At 41.5% G+C, this 17755-nt stretch overlaps 1 protein-coding gene across 1 annotated transcript in view; it reads left to right on the plus strand.

Annotated features, from left to right (window-relative positions):
- Window positions 1-291: 291 nt before the first annotated feature.
- LOC309715809 (junctional adhesion molecule 3B-like) overlaps window positions 292-17755 on the plus strand; it is a 50002-nt gene continuing 32538 nt past the window's right edge. Inside the window, exon 1 of the mRNA XM_082549255.1 lies at window positions 292-405. Within this exon, the coding sequence (XP_082405381.1) occupies window positions 357-405 (49 nt within the window). The 5' untranslated portion in view covers window positions 292-356. The remainder of the gene's footprint in view (window positions 406-17755) is intronic.

The raw sequence follows: 17755 nt of genomic DNA on the forward strand, positions 1-17755 counted from the left end.
TCTTAGTCAAAATGCTGTACACAGCAATACAGTATACAGAAGGCAGAGGTACCCTATTTATCTGCAACTGCAGATAAGTTACCATAACTACAGCATATGGCCCCAGTAGTGAGGGCCTCCCACATTGTGTCAACTATAAATTCTAGTCTGTGTGAGTGATGCTTTCGGTAGCTATGGAAACCTAATATAATAGAACCCCCCTCCCCCCTCCCTCCCTCCTCCTCCTCCCTGGCGCGCTCTCTCTCTCTCTCCGGTTTATCTCCATGTCTCTCTCCCTCTCTCCATCCCCAGCAAGGCTCTTCAGTCTACTTTGCGCATGTACAGTCAGCCAAATAGAGCATTGCATCGACTCCAAGATGGCGAAAACACGTCTGGCTTGGCTCTTGACTCTCCTCTCAACTCAGTGTAAGTGCAAAAATTATTTTAACCGACTACTACTTTGTCTTTTATCCGCTCGAGGAAGGTGGCCGCCAAATGCCATCCACTACTACATCTGTTTGGTCGATTTTTCTTTTACACCAACAGTAAGTGGAAAAGAGAGTGCCTCAGAAGTAACCGTGTAGACTCAACTAACGTTAAACTTAAACCAGACTGACAGCGAGTTCGGTCTCTTCGACGTGAAGTAAATATAGTTAATGAAGTGACCAAAATAGTCGCCATTTTTAACTTAATGTCAACGCGAGTCTGGCAAATGCACGGCTGGAGTGATTGTTTGAAGCGTCCATTGTTACTGAAAAACATCGCTCAGACTACTCTCAAGTATTGATTTTATTGGAATAATGCCGCCGTTAACAGGAGTGACAGATATATCTACATGTAACTACACATCAGGAAAGCAGGGCTGTCTGAGCTGAACGTTCAGATCTTCAGTTTAGCGGCACATTTGGAGTCGCTAAGCCGACACGTTTTCTGTGTGCGCGTGTCCTGGCTCTGAAAAAGTTTCTCTACAGCATGAAGACAAACTTTTCGTTGGGAAATTAAACATGAATCAAGGCGGTTTCGTAGCTTGTGCCGTTAACTATTTAACGCGGGTTTGAAGCTGCGGTGATGATGTTGGAAGTACTGACGCGAGATAACGGATTTTTCCTACAGCGGAATAAAAGCAGGCTGACCGCGGGAGGAGCCAGGCAGACCAGCAAAGCGTCCTCCACCCCCCTCCTCATCATCCTTCTCCTCCACTCCAACGCTTTCAAACCGCGACACGGCTGGTGAACCGACAAAGCCGAAATAAAATTAATTCTTTTTATGCTAACCGTATCCACCTGAAAGTCCTCATAACCTTATCAGTCCGATACCTAGAACAGAAAAACAGACACCTGTAAGAGCGGAGCGGTTTGTTTAAATATTCATGCGCGAGCTCCTAGTTCCTTTACACGTTCCTCACACGGTTTGACGATATTTGTCATAAGACAAATAAGTCGTATTCATTCATATGATTTTACATAAATTTAAAATTTATTATTTGCTCAGAGCCGTGGGGAAGGGTCTTGAAGTTCAGGGTGCTACTGTAGACGGAAGGTGTTTTACGCTTGCGTGGTGGTGGTTGGGGGGAGTACTAGACTAAAAATTGTTAGTATACTTCATACACATTTTATTTAACAAGTCTGAGTCTGATTTTCAGTAAATATTCCACTCATCTAATGCAACTGGAAACTTAATTAAACAGAGTTGTCTTCCAACGAGCAGACCCCGAAGCACAAAGCAGACAAGAATAAACCAAAACAAAGATGAACAGATCCAACAGTCTGTTCCACACAGCCAGAAAAACACATTTTAAACATCCTGAAAGGACAATAACAAATACTGTGCTCTGTGAAAAGGTTCACACACCAATGAGCAAAGTCATTATGAAGCTAGAAAATGGTAGGCCAGTCTCTGAGGTTCAGTTCGATTGAAAGTTACTGTTCAAAAAATGTCTAGTGGGAAAAAGTTTGATGGCTGAAACGGCTCCTCGGATGCAGATAACATGTTAAACCCACTGCCAGTGGAAGTAAGTAAATGTGCCTGTTTATAAATCACTTTGGCTCAACTTCTGTTCTATAAATGTGCTATAGGATATAAATAAAACATGCACTATATTTTTTATAGTGCATGTTTGTTTATATTATATTTACTAAAAATTAATTTAACAAAATTCAGTGGGCTACATGCTGAACTTGGAGGATAGAGACAAAGCGTTGATCTAATGACAATACCAGCGTTGGTATCGATACTATCGATATCTAGATTGACCCGCCCATATCTGTTGTGTGAAGGAGTAATAAGGAGTAATAATAAGGAGTGGCAGGCTCCTGAGGGCCTCAAAGTTCTTCTCTGAGGTGGAACAAGTAGACAGCAAAGCAGATAACGACGTGGCGGCTGACATCAGGATGCTTTCCTGAATCAACTTGCCTCCTGTTGTTTTCTTTCTACAAGCTGGTGCTTTACCAACAAATGTTGAAATTAGTTTCTGTGATCTTGTTATAGCTAGCTAGCTATTTCAAATGATGTCACTAGGTGACTAGGCTATAATTAATATAATAATAAAATCTGTACAGTAATAACAGGAAATGTATTTGCTCCACTGGTTTCATGGTGTTACAGTGAGGAAACAAAATATTTGTTGCTGCAGTTACTTTAAAAAAAATTCTTTCTCATATCCCAACATAAAAATACAATTTAAATTTAGATAGATCGATTTTTATAGAAAACTGACTGCATCTCCGATATGTATCTGCCTTGTCGTAGGCATTAATTCCTTCCTTAATCTCATTTTTATTTATTTTTATTTATTAGCTTGGTGAAGAAATGCAACAAAATGTACTTAATTTGATGTGTAAATGATTCAGGAAACCTTGTTTTCGTGTGAATGCCTGAGAGCTTGGTAAGAATCTCGTGACATGAAATGGGTTGCTGGTTTTTCCCCTTAGATGTGAACAGACATATTGATCAAAGGGTACAGAAATAAGAACCTTTCCTGTGATATCGCACGTGTGTGACTGGGCTTATTCTCTTTGCTTTAATTAGGAGCAGCAGTGAAATCTGTTGCCGTGCTCTCAGCACATACCTCCAGGCTGTGTGCTGGATTACTTATTTATTTACAATATATTTCAAAGTCAGTACTCTTAATGAATGATCCCTTGTGAAAACTCTGTGACAAGGCAGCACAACTGACATTTTCAGGGGAGGACAGTGAGCCGGTAAAGATTGAAGAATTTCTTTTGTCTTGCCTGGACGGGGCTTAGCCATGTGGTCTCAGTGGCTCCCAGCCTGCATCGCCACTGTCTTTAGAAAAGGAATGAATCTGGCTAGACAATCTGGCCACAAGCCATCTTATGAATTACTAATTGGTACTGAAAGGGTTTGATTCCTAATAGGTACCGACTGTAATTAGAATGCTTCTTGTATGTTGAAAAAGCTCTGCTCCCAATTTATTTTTTGAAGTTTTAAAATTGAGCAGAACTCAGTGAGAAATGAGTGTCACTAGCTCTGCTTTTGCTGTTGGTCACGCTCAGTGTTATTATCTGTCTCTGTGAGATGTGCTTGTTATTTTCTGTTCGTGGCATTCTTTGGGTAGCTATCATCCTAATGACCACACAGCCCTAGTCAGCCAAGCGAACGCTAAACCCAGCTCGGGCTGAACACGGCTGCACATATCAGCCCAATCATCTGACATCAGAGGGAAAGACGAGGGGCATCATTATTTTAAGTACACATGCTTACAGCAGACTTTCCAATCTGATCTAATGGAATGCACTGACGTTTTCCACTGCTGGCTCCACCTGAACCATTTCATGTAAAATATTCCAAAAAAAGTGCTAGACATCTGCCAGAACCTTCCTGCCAGCAGCACAGCCAAGAAATGTGTGGAACTGGAAGATGCTCAAAGTGGATTCGTATCAATATAAACTCTGAGATCACAAGCTCACTTTTATAAGAAACACTTGTGCAGAGCAACACACACCAAATGTAATTGTTGCATTTTTAAGTTACATAACTACAGCCTCGTAATTCACTCACAAACATTGTATTCATGTAAATGTTGTTACCTGGAAAGAGACTGAAATCGTGCAGATGGTTTTAGAGGCTCATTTAACCATCCTTCACTCTTGAAGTATTGCAGTCTCTTTCTGAACAGCTGACATTTTTATGAGTCGGCAGACTGCTAGATTGTTGTTAAATGTCATTATGTCACTCTGAGAATTTTGAACATGGGCTAAGCCACATGTAATTGGACCCCATTATGCTATTTAAACATTTTTGTGAAAAGAAAAAAGTCTTGGCTCTTTATTTGTCAGTTGTCACGGCAGGACTCTGACTGTGGCAGCACCCTGAGATGAATGCTGATAGTAGCTCCCGTACAAGCTGCTTGCTGTCAGATGCTTCTCTCCCCACCCAAAGCTTGTGAGCAAATGTTTGGAGCGCTCTCTGAATGGCATGGCTGTGGCCCCTGTGGACAAGTCTGATACAGTCTGACATTTTACTAATGGCAGAGTAAAACGGGGCAAACAAACCAAAAGGAGTCCCTTGCTACACAGCATTTGCCTGGTATGAGTCGAGAGTCTGTCGCTCCACACCCTTGAGTGAGAGGTGCAATACCAGCACATTCATCATGGTTCCAGGAAGCAATTATGCATTTTTGTGCTTGTTGCCTAACTGGAAGTTGTGTAATAATCTTGACAAAAAATCCCAATTCATTCCTGTAAGTCGAGGGGATATTTGTGCAATCCCTCCATGGGGGAGTGCCACATGAATCTTAGTGTGGAATGACCTGAAACAACTGTGCACGAGTGGGTGGTGGTCGTGGTGTTTTGAACAGCAGCATAACCAGAAATATGTGCATCCCTCCTCAACCTGACTGCGCATTAGCAAATGCAACATACCAAATAGAAAACATATGTAGACAGAATGCCTTACATCACATGAGCACCGACTGACAATCACAACCACCTGTTTTCCTTGGAGATAAAACGGACCACTGCTGATGAGCCGGCTGACCTCACCCAGCTCATCAGCAGAGCAGAAAGGGGGAGGACAGAAAGCTGGCCAATATTGTTAGTTGAAGGCATTCATCAAACATCTTCTGAGACACAAATCCACTTTAGCTTGACAGATAGAAGGATTTGGCTTGTTGTCCTGCTCACATTTATTCTCACTGTACCTGAGCGTTGAAGATGCTCGGTGTAAAAGGTAAACATAATGTTCCAAAAATGGCAAAAAAGCATGTGCATGCTTCAAATGTCAGTAAGACTAGCATGAAAACCAGCCTCCAGGCAGCTCATGCTCGCCAACAAAACAAAATGAAAATCTTGATGGCCTCGGTGGGTAAAAGGAATCTAAAAATTCTGGCTTTGTTTGTCAGCATGGTCCTATTTTCAACTGGAGGTTTAGTCAAGGGAGACATTCATGAGAAAAAAATTGCGTGTTGTGGAGTATTGAGTTTTGGAAGTTATGGCTCTGTTGTGATAGCAGGCTAATTGGTTGTTTATTTTGACAAGACATTATTACCGGGTGTTTAGAGTGTTTTAGATAAACAGGATAATCTCCAAGATGAGTCCTTACTGGCTGCCAAAGCTAAGGATGGCAGAAGACAGGCTTCCTGTTTGATTATCTCTCTTTGTTCACATGGCCTGTGTAGGGAGGAAACACCACGGCTATTCTCCTGCTCCTGTGTTCACTGGATTCTGCTGGAGTACATCAATAGTTCAAAAGGGACCATATCGATCAAACACTGGGATGCTGTCAGCTTAGTGAAGTGATTAGGGGTTTCATTAATGACATGGAAGAGGCAGTGAACTACATGTGGCTGAGCCGCTTGCGCTCGGAAAGGAAAGAGCTGGAGGCTGTGCTCCTGCTCAGAGTCATAACCAGATAATCGCTCTGGATTCATCTTTTGTTTACCAGGCTGTAACAAAAGGGCAATTACTGTCTAAAAATAGCTACAAGGCAGCGTCATCAAACAACCTCAGGTGTTTGATCACAGTTCATTCAAAACCACATCTACTATCAACTGTGCACAAAACTTGCATGTACAGTAGCTTAATAGTGTTCCAATGTGGTCCTAGGGCTGCACGATTTTGCATAAAATGAGAATCACGATTTTTTTGCTTAGAATTGAGATCACGATTCTCTCACGATTTTCTTTTCCAGTATAAATATTTATTGCACTTTTTAACTGCACATCAACTTCGTAACAGTTGAGACTGAACATAAAAACAACAAATGTCTCACATTTTGTCGTTGCTGCTTGAAATTCCGTCTCCACCGTTGCTCGACACTGCGTGTATAGAGCAGGAAGTGCAACAATAGAAAAATAGTTGCGGGACGGCACTGTGTAGCGTTTGTCTAGGGTGTTGATCATTTTCCTAAATCCCTCGTTTTGCAGTGTTGATGGGAGCCATATCTTTGGTCAGGTGATAAGTAATAGCCTCCGTAATTTCTTTGTGCCTGCGGGAGTTCGACGGGTATAGGGAAGCGCTGTATAAGGTTCCCGTTATTGATGTTTGGGTGGTTGACCGGGACGGATTTTCTCCTGCCACTTTCTCATCATCCCTGACGTGCTCTCTGTTGTTTTTTCCCTGCCAATTTTAGCAGCCAGGTTCTGTATCACGTGGTATAAGGCTCCGCCCTTGTCATTTGTTGAGCAGGAAGAGTGAGCGCTTGTTTTCATGCAGATTACGTATCTGCATGAAACGTAAAATGCGGTACAATTGTCGTCGTCTTTTTTTTTTTTTTTTTTTTTTTTTTTTTAAATTGTCATTTGGAAATGAGATCGCACATAAGTATGAATCGAGGTCGCGATTTTCTAACGATTAATCGTGCAGCCCTATGTGGTCCCTTCAGTTCTCTCAGCTTTCAGTTCCATAAATGATATAATATAAGAGCAACAGTTGAAATAACAATGATAGATAACTAAAATCTTAAAATCAACCCTAAATTTTGAATGTGGTGGGGCTGTAGACAAGTGTTCACGTGAAAGAAAATGAAGCAGAGAGACTTCAGATGTCACAGGATAAACCAAATGGCTTTAAAGAAATCTGTTTGTTTTTTTTATCTGTTTGCTGTAAATGTTATTCTCCGAGTGAATTAAAAAAGATTTCAGCTCATCTGATGATGTATGCCACAAAAATAACATTAGATATTAAGGGAGCTCTGCTGAGATCCTAACCTCTTTGTGTGAGAGTATAAATGTGTGTTATCTTGTGTTGAGTTGGGGTTTCCCAATTCTCTAACTAAAGCTTCCAGAAATGTTGAGCATGACCTTGTGCCTCTCAGCACAAGCTGTACCGGGGATGAAATATGATGTTTGGCTGTTTTGAGTAAAGAGCTTTTGGAAGTTCCCCAGTTTCTGTTATTGCTTGGAACATGAGAATAAGGTGGCAGGATGATGAACTGCATGTACGGAGCATTCATCTGTGCTAGGTAACAATGCTGTAATTAAGACTAGTATACCGGCACGTGTTATTACAGCAAGAACTCCCTTTGCTACACAGGAGCAGTTGGGCTTAAAGCTCATTTCCTTTTCTCACATCTGTTAGTCTGTAATTACAAGGAGGTTACTACACCTCCAGCCACCACCTCCGGGCTAATATCAGGCCTGCGTGATGTTTCTGTGGAGGTTGAATGGGGATCTGAGTGCACCTGCCAGACATGTGGTGTCTAAATAAAAGCATGCGGCATCTAACATGGGGTTAGTTTGGCTGGCCATGAAAGTAAAGCTCAGACCACAATCAAAAGCAATCAATAATAACCATCTGATTTCAGTACTGCCCATGTGAGCTAATTGCTCAGCTGATTCAATTCAATTTTATTTGTATAGCACCAAATCACAACAGCAGTTGCCCTGAAGCACTTTATTTTGTAAGGTAAGAAGACCCCACATTAATACAGAGAAACACCAACAATTATACAATCAATATAAGTGAGCACTTGGCAACAGTGGGAAGGGAAAACTTCATTTTAACAGGAACATTGCTGCTGCTGCTCTCTCTACCTCAAGGTTTCCATGTTTGGAAGCATGAGTAGGGAAGCACTCCCAGCATCATCATACCTTTCCAGATATGCATGTGGTCCCAAAACAGAACATTACCACTATTTATAAATGGCTGTAGATAGAAGCCTTAAACACTATAGAAATGCTGGACTTTATTAGTAATCCTGGGCTGTACTGTAATTTGTTGTTTAAAACATCAAGTGAATGTTAATTCTTTGGGGTTGGTCTAGTCAGTTTAGTAGTGATGCTAAATATCAGAGGATTTCATGGGAGTTAGTGGCATCCACTTGGAGGCTCTGCAAAGTGAGTTTTAAACAGCCCGGCTCAGCAGTGTGGGTCAGCCAGTGGGCAAGACCAGGACCTTGACGTTTTCAGCTTTAAAAATGAGGTTATTCATTACACACTGGGCAGTTTAACAATGTTAGAACAACGTCCAGCATCGTCGTTTTAAATGATAAGGACAAACGAATCACTTCTTAGTGGTTAGAAGTCTCCGTGTCATGAAAAAGACACTTTGTAGAAGCATCATACTTAATGGTATAGCTCTCCCATACTGCTAAGTCTCCTGTGAGGGGATTTAACTGCTTGGAACTCATCCAATGAGTCATTTGTGATGATTAAGTTACATATTACAAGATACAGATTACATTAGTTTCATCATAACAACATATGAAGGGATGGAAAGTGTTTCAGTGCGTGTGACAGAGAAAGAGAGTAGTGATGCAACTAGAAAATATTTGTTTTACACCAACGTCACTTCATTAGGACATAAATACTTCAGGTAAAAAGGTCAAAGTTCAGCATCCAGTCATCTGCAGAAATTTAACACGATCTCAAGTTCATCCTAAAATAATGCAGAATCCCAGAGGTGGCAAAAGTACAGACATTCTGTACTTAAGTAGAAGTACAGATACTTGTGTTAAAAATACTCTGGTCAAAGTTCAAGAACTGATTCAACTTCTGTCCTCAAGTAAAAATTTAAAAAATGTACAGAAATGTACTCAGAGGAAGAAAGTAAAAGTATTTATTTTTGTGAACTGCTAACTGAACCTTGTGCTTTAATAATGTAATAAAATGATAACAATACATTACAAATACAAAGTTTATATTGTTCTAATGTTTAATTCTAATGAATGTTGTACTCCTCCCGAGTCAGTTTCATAGAGCGTAGGTAATCACTGAAGTGAGGGTTTAATTAAGATGATGCTTAAGAATAACTGTCCCAACTTTAAAGTTTCTTGTTGAGGGCTGAAGTTTTCTTCTGAAAGGACTTTGGTTGACCGCAAGTACAGAAAACGGTCTTTGACTCTTCAGATGAAACAAAAAAGCACCTTTCTTACATCTTGTTTCCTAAATCTACAACAAACAGGCAAGCAACAGGATGTGATAGTGTCTAGATTTTATTATTTTCTGAGATTCAATGAGATGCAGCTTCATCTTGTTGCCTGGCAACCGCTCAGAGCCAAGAAATATTTTCAAATCAGAAAAATACCGAATCGAAGAGGTTAGAAACCAGAAATTTATGAAATGTCATTAATGCTGGTGGATTTTGTTACCACAGTAATTCACTGGTTTCTGTCTTTGTGCTGCTTGCTGTACAGAAGACTGGACTCGATCTTTCCAAGTTATCACATAAGAGTCTAAAAAACATAAACAATATTTTTAATGCAAATTCCAAAAGCTGTATCTATTTGTGATCAATAGCTGTGGTGCTGTACAAAGCCCACCAGCACTGACAGAAGTGCAGTTTGCGTTCAGCTGACTGGACAGATAGCGTGGACAGATTGTAACCAGACCATGTGGCCATATGGTGTGAGCACTATGCCTTCTGGGCTACTTAGTGATAAATATGTTGAGGCTGCACTGGAATTGATAGCACTCTTTGGCTGCTTTGGAGCTTACCAAAGTACCTTGTGGTAGAAAGCGGTCCAAATGGCATTGATCTGAATGTTATCGATTTCTGTACACCAGTGGTTTTTCGGGTCAGAAAAGATGATGATGATGATGCTAGAGACCTTCATCTGTGTGCTCTTTCTCAGCATCCACGAAAAAAATGAAGTGTGGGGAAAATCTACCCTGGGTCTAAGTGTTGGTGTATGAAAGTAAAATAAATATTTAAAGAAAGTGAAATGGTTGATATGTAGGCGCATCAATGGAATTTCCTGATTATGTCACAAAGGATCATGAATGCCTGGATCAGCCTCGCTTTTTAGGTCTTTGCTTTGAATTATGCTTGAGCAGAAGCTCAGTATACACAGCGCTGTTGCCACATGTGTGTCAGGGCATACTCTGGGTAAGTGAGTGCCTTAAATATTTGTCAGGATGCCAGACATAGGTGACGAGTTTGTAACATGGTGGCTGGCCCGGCTGAGCTCCCATAGAGGGGGCTTTGCATGTGGCTCTGCTTCGTCTCCGTGACACGGAAAGCTATGGAGGGGGAAAAGGAAGAAGCAATTTGTGTGGATTTCACCATGACTCAGGAGTTTGTCAGGCATTCGTCATGAATGGAACAGATGGTTCAAAATGGTCAGGTTTATAAGACCGAAGCATTAAGCTGAGAATATTCTGTAATTCTAGCTCCTGAACTTAAAAAAAGATTACACAAGGCTATCCACCCAAAAAGCACTTACAAGAGTTCTGTAAATATTAAATTTCAATTTTAAATGCTTTACTCCACCTTAAACTGAACTAAATGAAACAGAAGAAGAAAAAAGGGGTAAGAATTAGAAGCAGAGGAGGAGCTAGTAGATATTTCACAGCCTTTCTGTTTTAAGGAATTTCCTGTATTTTTTCCTGTAACTGTAGTAATTAGACTAAATTGAGAGTTTGTCTACATTAAACCTCATATCCTGTATAAGAGCAGCTTTTTTCAAGACGATGAGGTTATCTGCTCATTTCCTTTAATGAGGGTGCTCCACTTCCTTTGTCATTATCATAGCTAAAATGGCAACTTCAAATGGTTCCACGTGCGGCAGCAGTAATTCCAAACGATTTTCCATGTCAAAGTTACACCAACTAAGGACGATAAAACGTATCAAATGCCTTTGTTTAGGGAGTTTTTGGCATTAAATGGTTCTCAGCTTTAACTTGATATTTGAGTCTTTATTTGGGACTAGTCAGTTAGTCAAATTTGTTTTCCTCGTTTTAGTCGACTAACGAGGAACGCCCCTACACCTGCAATGAATGATTTGGGCACGTGTAAGCATATACAGTACTGAATACTGGCTACTGAGGTGCAGTTTTCATTAAGCCACTTTATTTAGTTCAGTTGTGTTTTATCGCTACTGCATTGGTTTCTAGTGACAGAGCCGTTGCATAAAGGAAGCTAACAGCAAAATAGTTTTATTGTTTAGGTTTTTTTTTTAATAGCCATAAACTATGCTCAAGTGAGGTGAGAGAACTGAAAAACCTCCACGATTGTTTCACTGTTGGCTTTTCTCTTTGTCTGTCCAGGATCTTTGTTCATAACTTTAGCAGTTTAGGTATTATGTGGTTTCTAAAATCAGATTCAAATGGTCCAAGAGTGTTATTAGCGTCCACTTTTTGGTTCTTTTGCCTGATATAATGACCAAAAATCACCACTTTTAGAAAGGGGAAAAATATCAAAATATGGCTAATTTTAAACCTTAAGGCTGGACTACATATGTATATATTAGGGGTGCAACGATACACAAAATTCACGGTTCGGTTCGATACTTTGGTGTCACGGTTCGATATTTTTTCGATACAAAAAAAAATGTTCATGCCTTTTTAATTTGTCATTTATTAAAATTATAAATATATATTTTAACTCAAAAGTACAGTTTTTAAATTTAACCCTAACCCTTGTGCGTGTTTTTTATTTTGACAGCGAATGCGCACCTGCGGCCCACTTATGTGCAGCCCTGGTTATTTAGCTCGTCATATTGCAGCCACAGAAATTCTTTTGTCCATGAAACCATAAAGCTGCACTTTCTTTTTGCCTTATAGTCTGATTTGTCATAACTTTTCCGTTTTGCAGTAAGCTTTTCTTTGGCTGTCACTTCTTCACCCTGACCTGTCTTATTTGGCTCAGCAGAACTGAAATATATATCCTGCTGCTTTTACACACACACACACACACACACACATAACGGTCAGCGATTCTCTGCGCGATCAACCTCTCACATGTTTAAGCTTGCTGCGGGAGATTTCACTTGTCATGTTTGCGTAGTAAGCTAACGATTAATAAGACAATGTCAGAGGAATTGGTGCGCAAATTATCATCACTCACAGATCAGTGCTGTCGCTCTCTATACACAGTTCGCGCGATTGCAAAGTGAAAGCAAAAAACAAGCGCAAATTCAAACGCGATTTCAATATGTCACATATTCACAGTGGCTCACCGATGCCAATGACATAATTACCCAGCTACATTTCCGAAAGAATGCAAAAGCATTGACATATATTTTTGCTTCCTACGATAGGCCGACGGGCAGGGCAGAGATAGATTTTGGTAGCCCGACTGGAAAAATCTCTAGCCCCAGGACGTCGGGCTAGCGATTTTGCGAGCCCTGTATCTGATTGAGGAATCACTCATCTTTGGAAAAGAGAGTTTATTACAGGGAAATGGCTCTTTCCAAAATAAAAGCTATACTATCCGCTTCTTCTGGGCTATATTCTCAGCAGCATATTAAACATATCAGGTCCCCATAAGGCGAATCCTGTGCTAACGGCTGTCTAAATGACTCAGGTAAAGTTTGTAGCATGCATGCTTGTTGTTTTTGTCTTTGCACTAGGATGATGTTGGCGTAAATGTGCAGTCATATTCGTTGTGTTCCCACTAGTGCTTTCAGGTTAACCTCGTTAAAATGACCTTAACGCCACAACACGGCAAATCTCCGTTAACGAGCTACCCCTGATAGCCCCGTGCATGGGGCTAGAGAGCTAACTGGCTAACACGCTAGCTCCCACCCATGTAATTGAGCATTGCGTGGCACATCCAACATACTGTTTTACTTTAGTCCATGAGCGCTTACCTTCAGGGTCATACGTCACATGAAAACCAAAATAATTCCAAACGCCAGATCTGAATGAGGGTGGGGGAGGTCCAATTTGCCATGTTGCAAGGTGAGCTTAACTTCTGTCACGCTAGCTTGCCCTGCGCTCTTCCTTCTGACTATGCTGTCTGTGTGGAGCGTTCAGTGGATCTGCGCTCGACAGTGCAGCCTAGGCGGAGTAGTCGAACGCAGATTCACTGAGCGCTCCACACAGACAGCATAGTCAGAAGGAAAGTTGATAAAATAAATTACAAATGTTGTATTGTTCGATACATATGCGTACCGAACCGAAAGCACTGTATCGAACGGTTCAATATCGATACGAATATCGTTGCACCCCTAGTATATACATATAATATAAAAACCCAGAGGATAATGCTGCGCTGTTTTTCCAGACAGTACCAACAGGAGAGATCTTGCTGAGGTAAAAATTTTACCTTGTTCTTCAAGTGCTTCACTAGTTTTTACATTAGTGGCAGGCCCCTGCTTGCCTTGCTTATACTGAAAAACAAAGCCACTTCTGAGAGCTATTCTCTTAAAACCTAAGAATACAGAGAGCACAGATGTGTGGCTCCTAAAATATTCAACATACAAAAGCAAAAAGCTAACAAATAATTTATTGAGAAAATAAAAAAACAACAGCAGTAAGCAATGAGAACAAAAGCCATGTAAAGTTGATGGTGCGCCTCAGTATATTGTATATTCCATTTGTGTGAGGTGAAACAGAAGGAAAGCAAACAGCAAGCCACAGTCCTCTGTACAGCCAGCGCACTCCACCCCAAAGTTGAACCCAGAGCCCCCTCGCAGCTTTTCATGCTGGCCCAATCTATTATGAGCTAGAACAATGATCTTATGGTTTCTTGAGCTTTTTGGCACACTTTCAGAGGAAATATTTATATCGCTTTGCTGACAAGCCTCTCGAAACGGCCTCCGTCCAGCTAGCGCTCAAGTGTAATGAACCCCCACCCCCAACTTCCCCCTCTACCACCACCGCCCTGTCCTTCCCTTCCCTTGTACAGGCTCACTCATGTGGAACTGAGTGACTGTACAGTTTTATCCCTTATCATCAACACTCAAGATCATCAGTGTTCACATCTGTGGGCGGTTTCCTTTGGGGCGATTGCTATCATGATAATGTTCAGTGAGAACTGCTCTGCAGAGAGGAATGAGCTCTGAAGGACTGCTATGATGTGCTGCTATCTAACCCAAAGGCTCCAATCAGATCTGAGTAGAACAAGCCTTATGAATGGAACTAGACCACTTCTGTCTGTTCTATTATATTGTTTCCCTTAGATTATTGAGATGATGAATTTAAGCAGAATGAGTTGTTATCATGGCTTATAAGGGCTTTGCCTGCTGGTTCAGTGCAGTAAGTCTGTTCTATTCTACGTTCTAACTTGCAGTTATTACTAGGGATGGGTACCGGTAATGGCACCGGTTCTGACATAAACGGTAGTAACCAGACCGAAAAGCAGCGCACATTTTGGTGCTTTATTTCGGTGCTTTTTTTTCCCCTGAGATGTCATACACTTTGGATTCTAGCCAATCATTTTACCTTTCCGAGGATAGTAGGCGGGCCCAGGTACGTACGTTCTTTTAGAGCAGAGCTACAGATTAAAAATGCCCAAGGCGAAGCGGTCAAAGTCTGGCTGTACTTCACAGCAAAAGATGCAAACTCAGCAGCAACAAGTGCTTTAAGCTGATACTGTGCAAAGTAGGTAACTCCTAGAATCTGATGAAACACCTGGCGACGTATAGCATTTAGTTAAAAGCCGAGAAATGCGCCGTATTTGATAGCTTGCTGCAAGACCTCACGCCGGGCACATCTACTGCGGGTGTGGTGCCTGTTATCGGACCCGGAGTTAGCAACATCCCCCAAGAACCCGAAGAGGAGAGTCCTGGCCCCTAGCCCTGACAGTGTAGCAGAAATGATGACGGATGATGATGGCAGCAGCAGCCGTTCTTCTCTGCGTGAGTAGCTTAATGTTGTTCGTGTGTAATTTACGTTGAGTAGGCTAACCACGACCGTGGCTCAGGGGGTTGGGAAGCGTATCTGTAACCGGAAGGTTGCCGGTTCGATCCCCGGGCTCTCTGTTCTGGTCGTTGTGTCCTTGGGCAAGACACTTTACCCTACCGCCTACTTGTGTTGGCCAGAGGGGCCGATGGCGCGATATGGTAGCCTCGCTTCTGTCAGTCTGCCCCAGGGCAGCTGTGGCTACACCGTAGCTTGCCTCCACCAGTGTGTGAATGCGAGAGTGAATGAATAGTGGCATTGTAAAGCGCTTTGGGTGCCTTGAAAAGCGCTATATAAATCCAATCCATTATTATTATTATTATTATTAAATTAATGCATGTAAGGTGAACTAGCAAACACCATCATAGCTACATGCGGCTGTCTTCTTGTTTGATGGCAGATACTCCCTTCACCCTGGCCAAAAAGGGTAAAATGACCAAAGAAAAAGTGGAAAACAGCTAAACATGAGAGGTTTTTGGACAAAGTTTGTGTTTTTTCCATTGTTTAAGCACTGCTTCCAGCCAAGAGTGATACCATATATGCCCTATAGCTGCAGAAAAGGCTAACATTGTTATCTTTTTACAAAAAACAGCTGAACATGAGAGGTTTTTGGACCAATTTTGTGTTCTCCATTCTTTAAGCACCAGTTTGAGCACCGTTTAAGCACCGGCACCGTTTCAAAAGTACCGGTTTGGTACTGGTATCGGATAAAACCTAAATGCTACCCATCCCTAGTTATTACACAGGTAGGTTATCAATTCTAACCCACGACTGAGTCATTCCATAGTTGCACTGAATGTGAGCAAAAGCATTATCATTTTTATCGCTCTGAGAAGAGACAGAGATACATTCCACAGGGTTTGGATTTCATTACTGCATCGAGCGGCAGATGTGTGCAGGTTTTTGTTTTTGGATTTCCATGTAAGAACACCAGAAAGTGCATTATAAGCTGCTTAGGAATACATTTCTGATTTCTTACCTATAGGGAAAAGAGATTCAATTTATTGTTGCTTGTTTGCTTTTTTTTTTTTTTAACTCATTCTCCTCGTATTAGGGGCAATCGACTTTGCTATGATTGTCACGAAGAGCAGACTGATCATGAACGAGGCACGTGTTCCATACTCGGCCACAGTATGCAGGAGAACACTAAGTAGTTACGCATGACGCAGGCAAAGACAGCAGGTGACTGAGGTCGCCAGCTGTCCTCTATTCTTACCATGAAAGTACTTTTAGATCTTTGCTTGTCCATTGTTCCCAGGACCAGTAAGTTGCTCTCCATTCACGTGCCGCACACCTTAGGACTTTGCTATGCGACTGTATACACAGTGGCATAGTTCATGTAACAGCCTGGAAATGGAATGGATGTCACGAAGCGGTCGGTCGCTGGACCGTCTGTTGCTTTTGTCTGGTAATTCCCACGGAAACCCATCAAGGATTCCTCCCTGAGCAGGTGATGGAAGTGCTCCCTCAGAGTGGGAGCGAATGGGAGGGGAGTGGCCAGCAGCAGGAGGCTCACATGCTTTCTCTCCCCAGCTGTTGTTTAAGCAGCATTCCCTGTCGCCCAGCTCAGCCACAGCCAGCCTGTGCAGTCTATTTGAGTGTATAGTATGCCTTTGCACACATTTGTTGTCTGAGTGGGCTGCTCGCTGGCAAATTCTTGCCTGGGTTGCACACTTTGATGGCAAAGTATTTAGTTTAGTTTTTCTCTCTCTCTCTTTTGACCATAGGCATATGACATAAACAACTGTCTCTTGAAATGAGTAACAGTCAGGGTTTGCTTGCAGCTCTGTCTTGCAGAATGGAATGTTTTTGTGTTTCCAGAATGTGCTGTATGACAGCAGGCATCTCCACTCTTTTAATTAGAAGTGATTTCAGATTGGAATAAACAATTTTTAGATTTATGTTGTGACTTTTTTTGCACTGGTAGTAGTTTCAGTGTTTTAAAATGTTATTGGTCAAACATTTTGACAGACAACAATTAATCACTTTAATCAAAAGCCAGAGCTTTCCAAAGACTGTTCTAAAGAAACAATGAGAACATTGTCGCTCTTTTCCTACGGATCATAACCTTGTCCCACTGCTTCCTTCATTTAAAGTCAAAAAATGTGGGGCAGTCCCTTCAATACTGCCTGCCTTTCAAAGCTCATTTCACCTGTGACCAGTCATTTCCTACACAGTGACGTACTTTTGGCGACCTCACATTCTGCACTCCTCCTCATGTCCGCCACGTTAGCGCTTACTAAGGAACAACAAAACAGTCAGAACAGCTTCCCACAGGATTATTCATCATGCAGTTGTCACAGTCTGCTGTACAGGAAATCTTTGTGAGAACGTAAACCTTTGCAGCAGTCATGTTTTTGACCTCGTGACTCTTTACTTGACTGTTTGACTTTTCGGGGGGTTTTGTGTGTATTTTTTTCTTTTTCTTTGTCACAATCAGCTGACTCTCTCTTCTGCCTGGTGCTAGAGATTTGAAATGTAAACAACAATCGAAAACGCTAAGTACACTTAACAGCACATGGAGTTTGTTAATAGCCCCGTGCAGAAGTATTGCTGTATGCTGTAGCTAGATGGCATATATCCGCTTTTAGTGCTAAAGAAGGGCACTTCATGACTGAGTTGTCTGTTGAAAGTCCTTCAGAGTTCTGTGAAATAAATTAGAATAGAATAGAATAGAATAGAATAATCCTTTAATTGTCCCACAAGGGGAAATTTGGTTGTAACAGCAGCCAAAAAGACACATATACAAAC

Source organism: Aulonocara stuartgranti, assembly GCF_965226115.1.
Source record: "Aulonocara stuartgranti genome assembly, chromosome: 10".
Lineage (NCBI taxonomy): Eukaryota > Metazoa > Chordata > Actinopteri > Cichliformes > Cichlidae > Aulonocara > Aulonocara stuartgranti.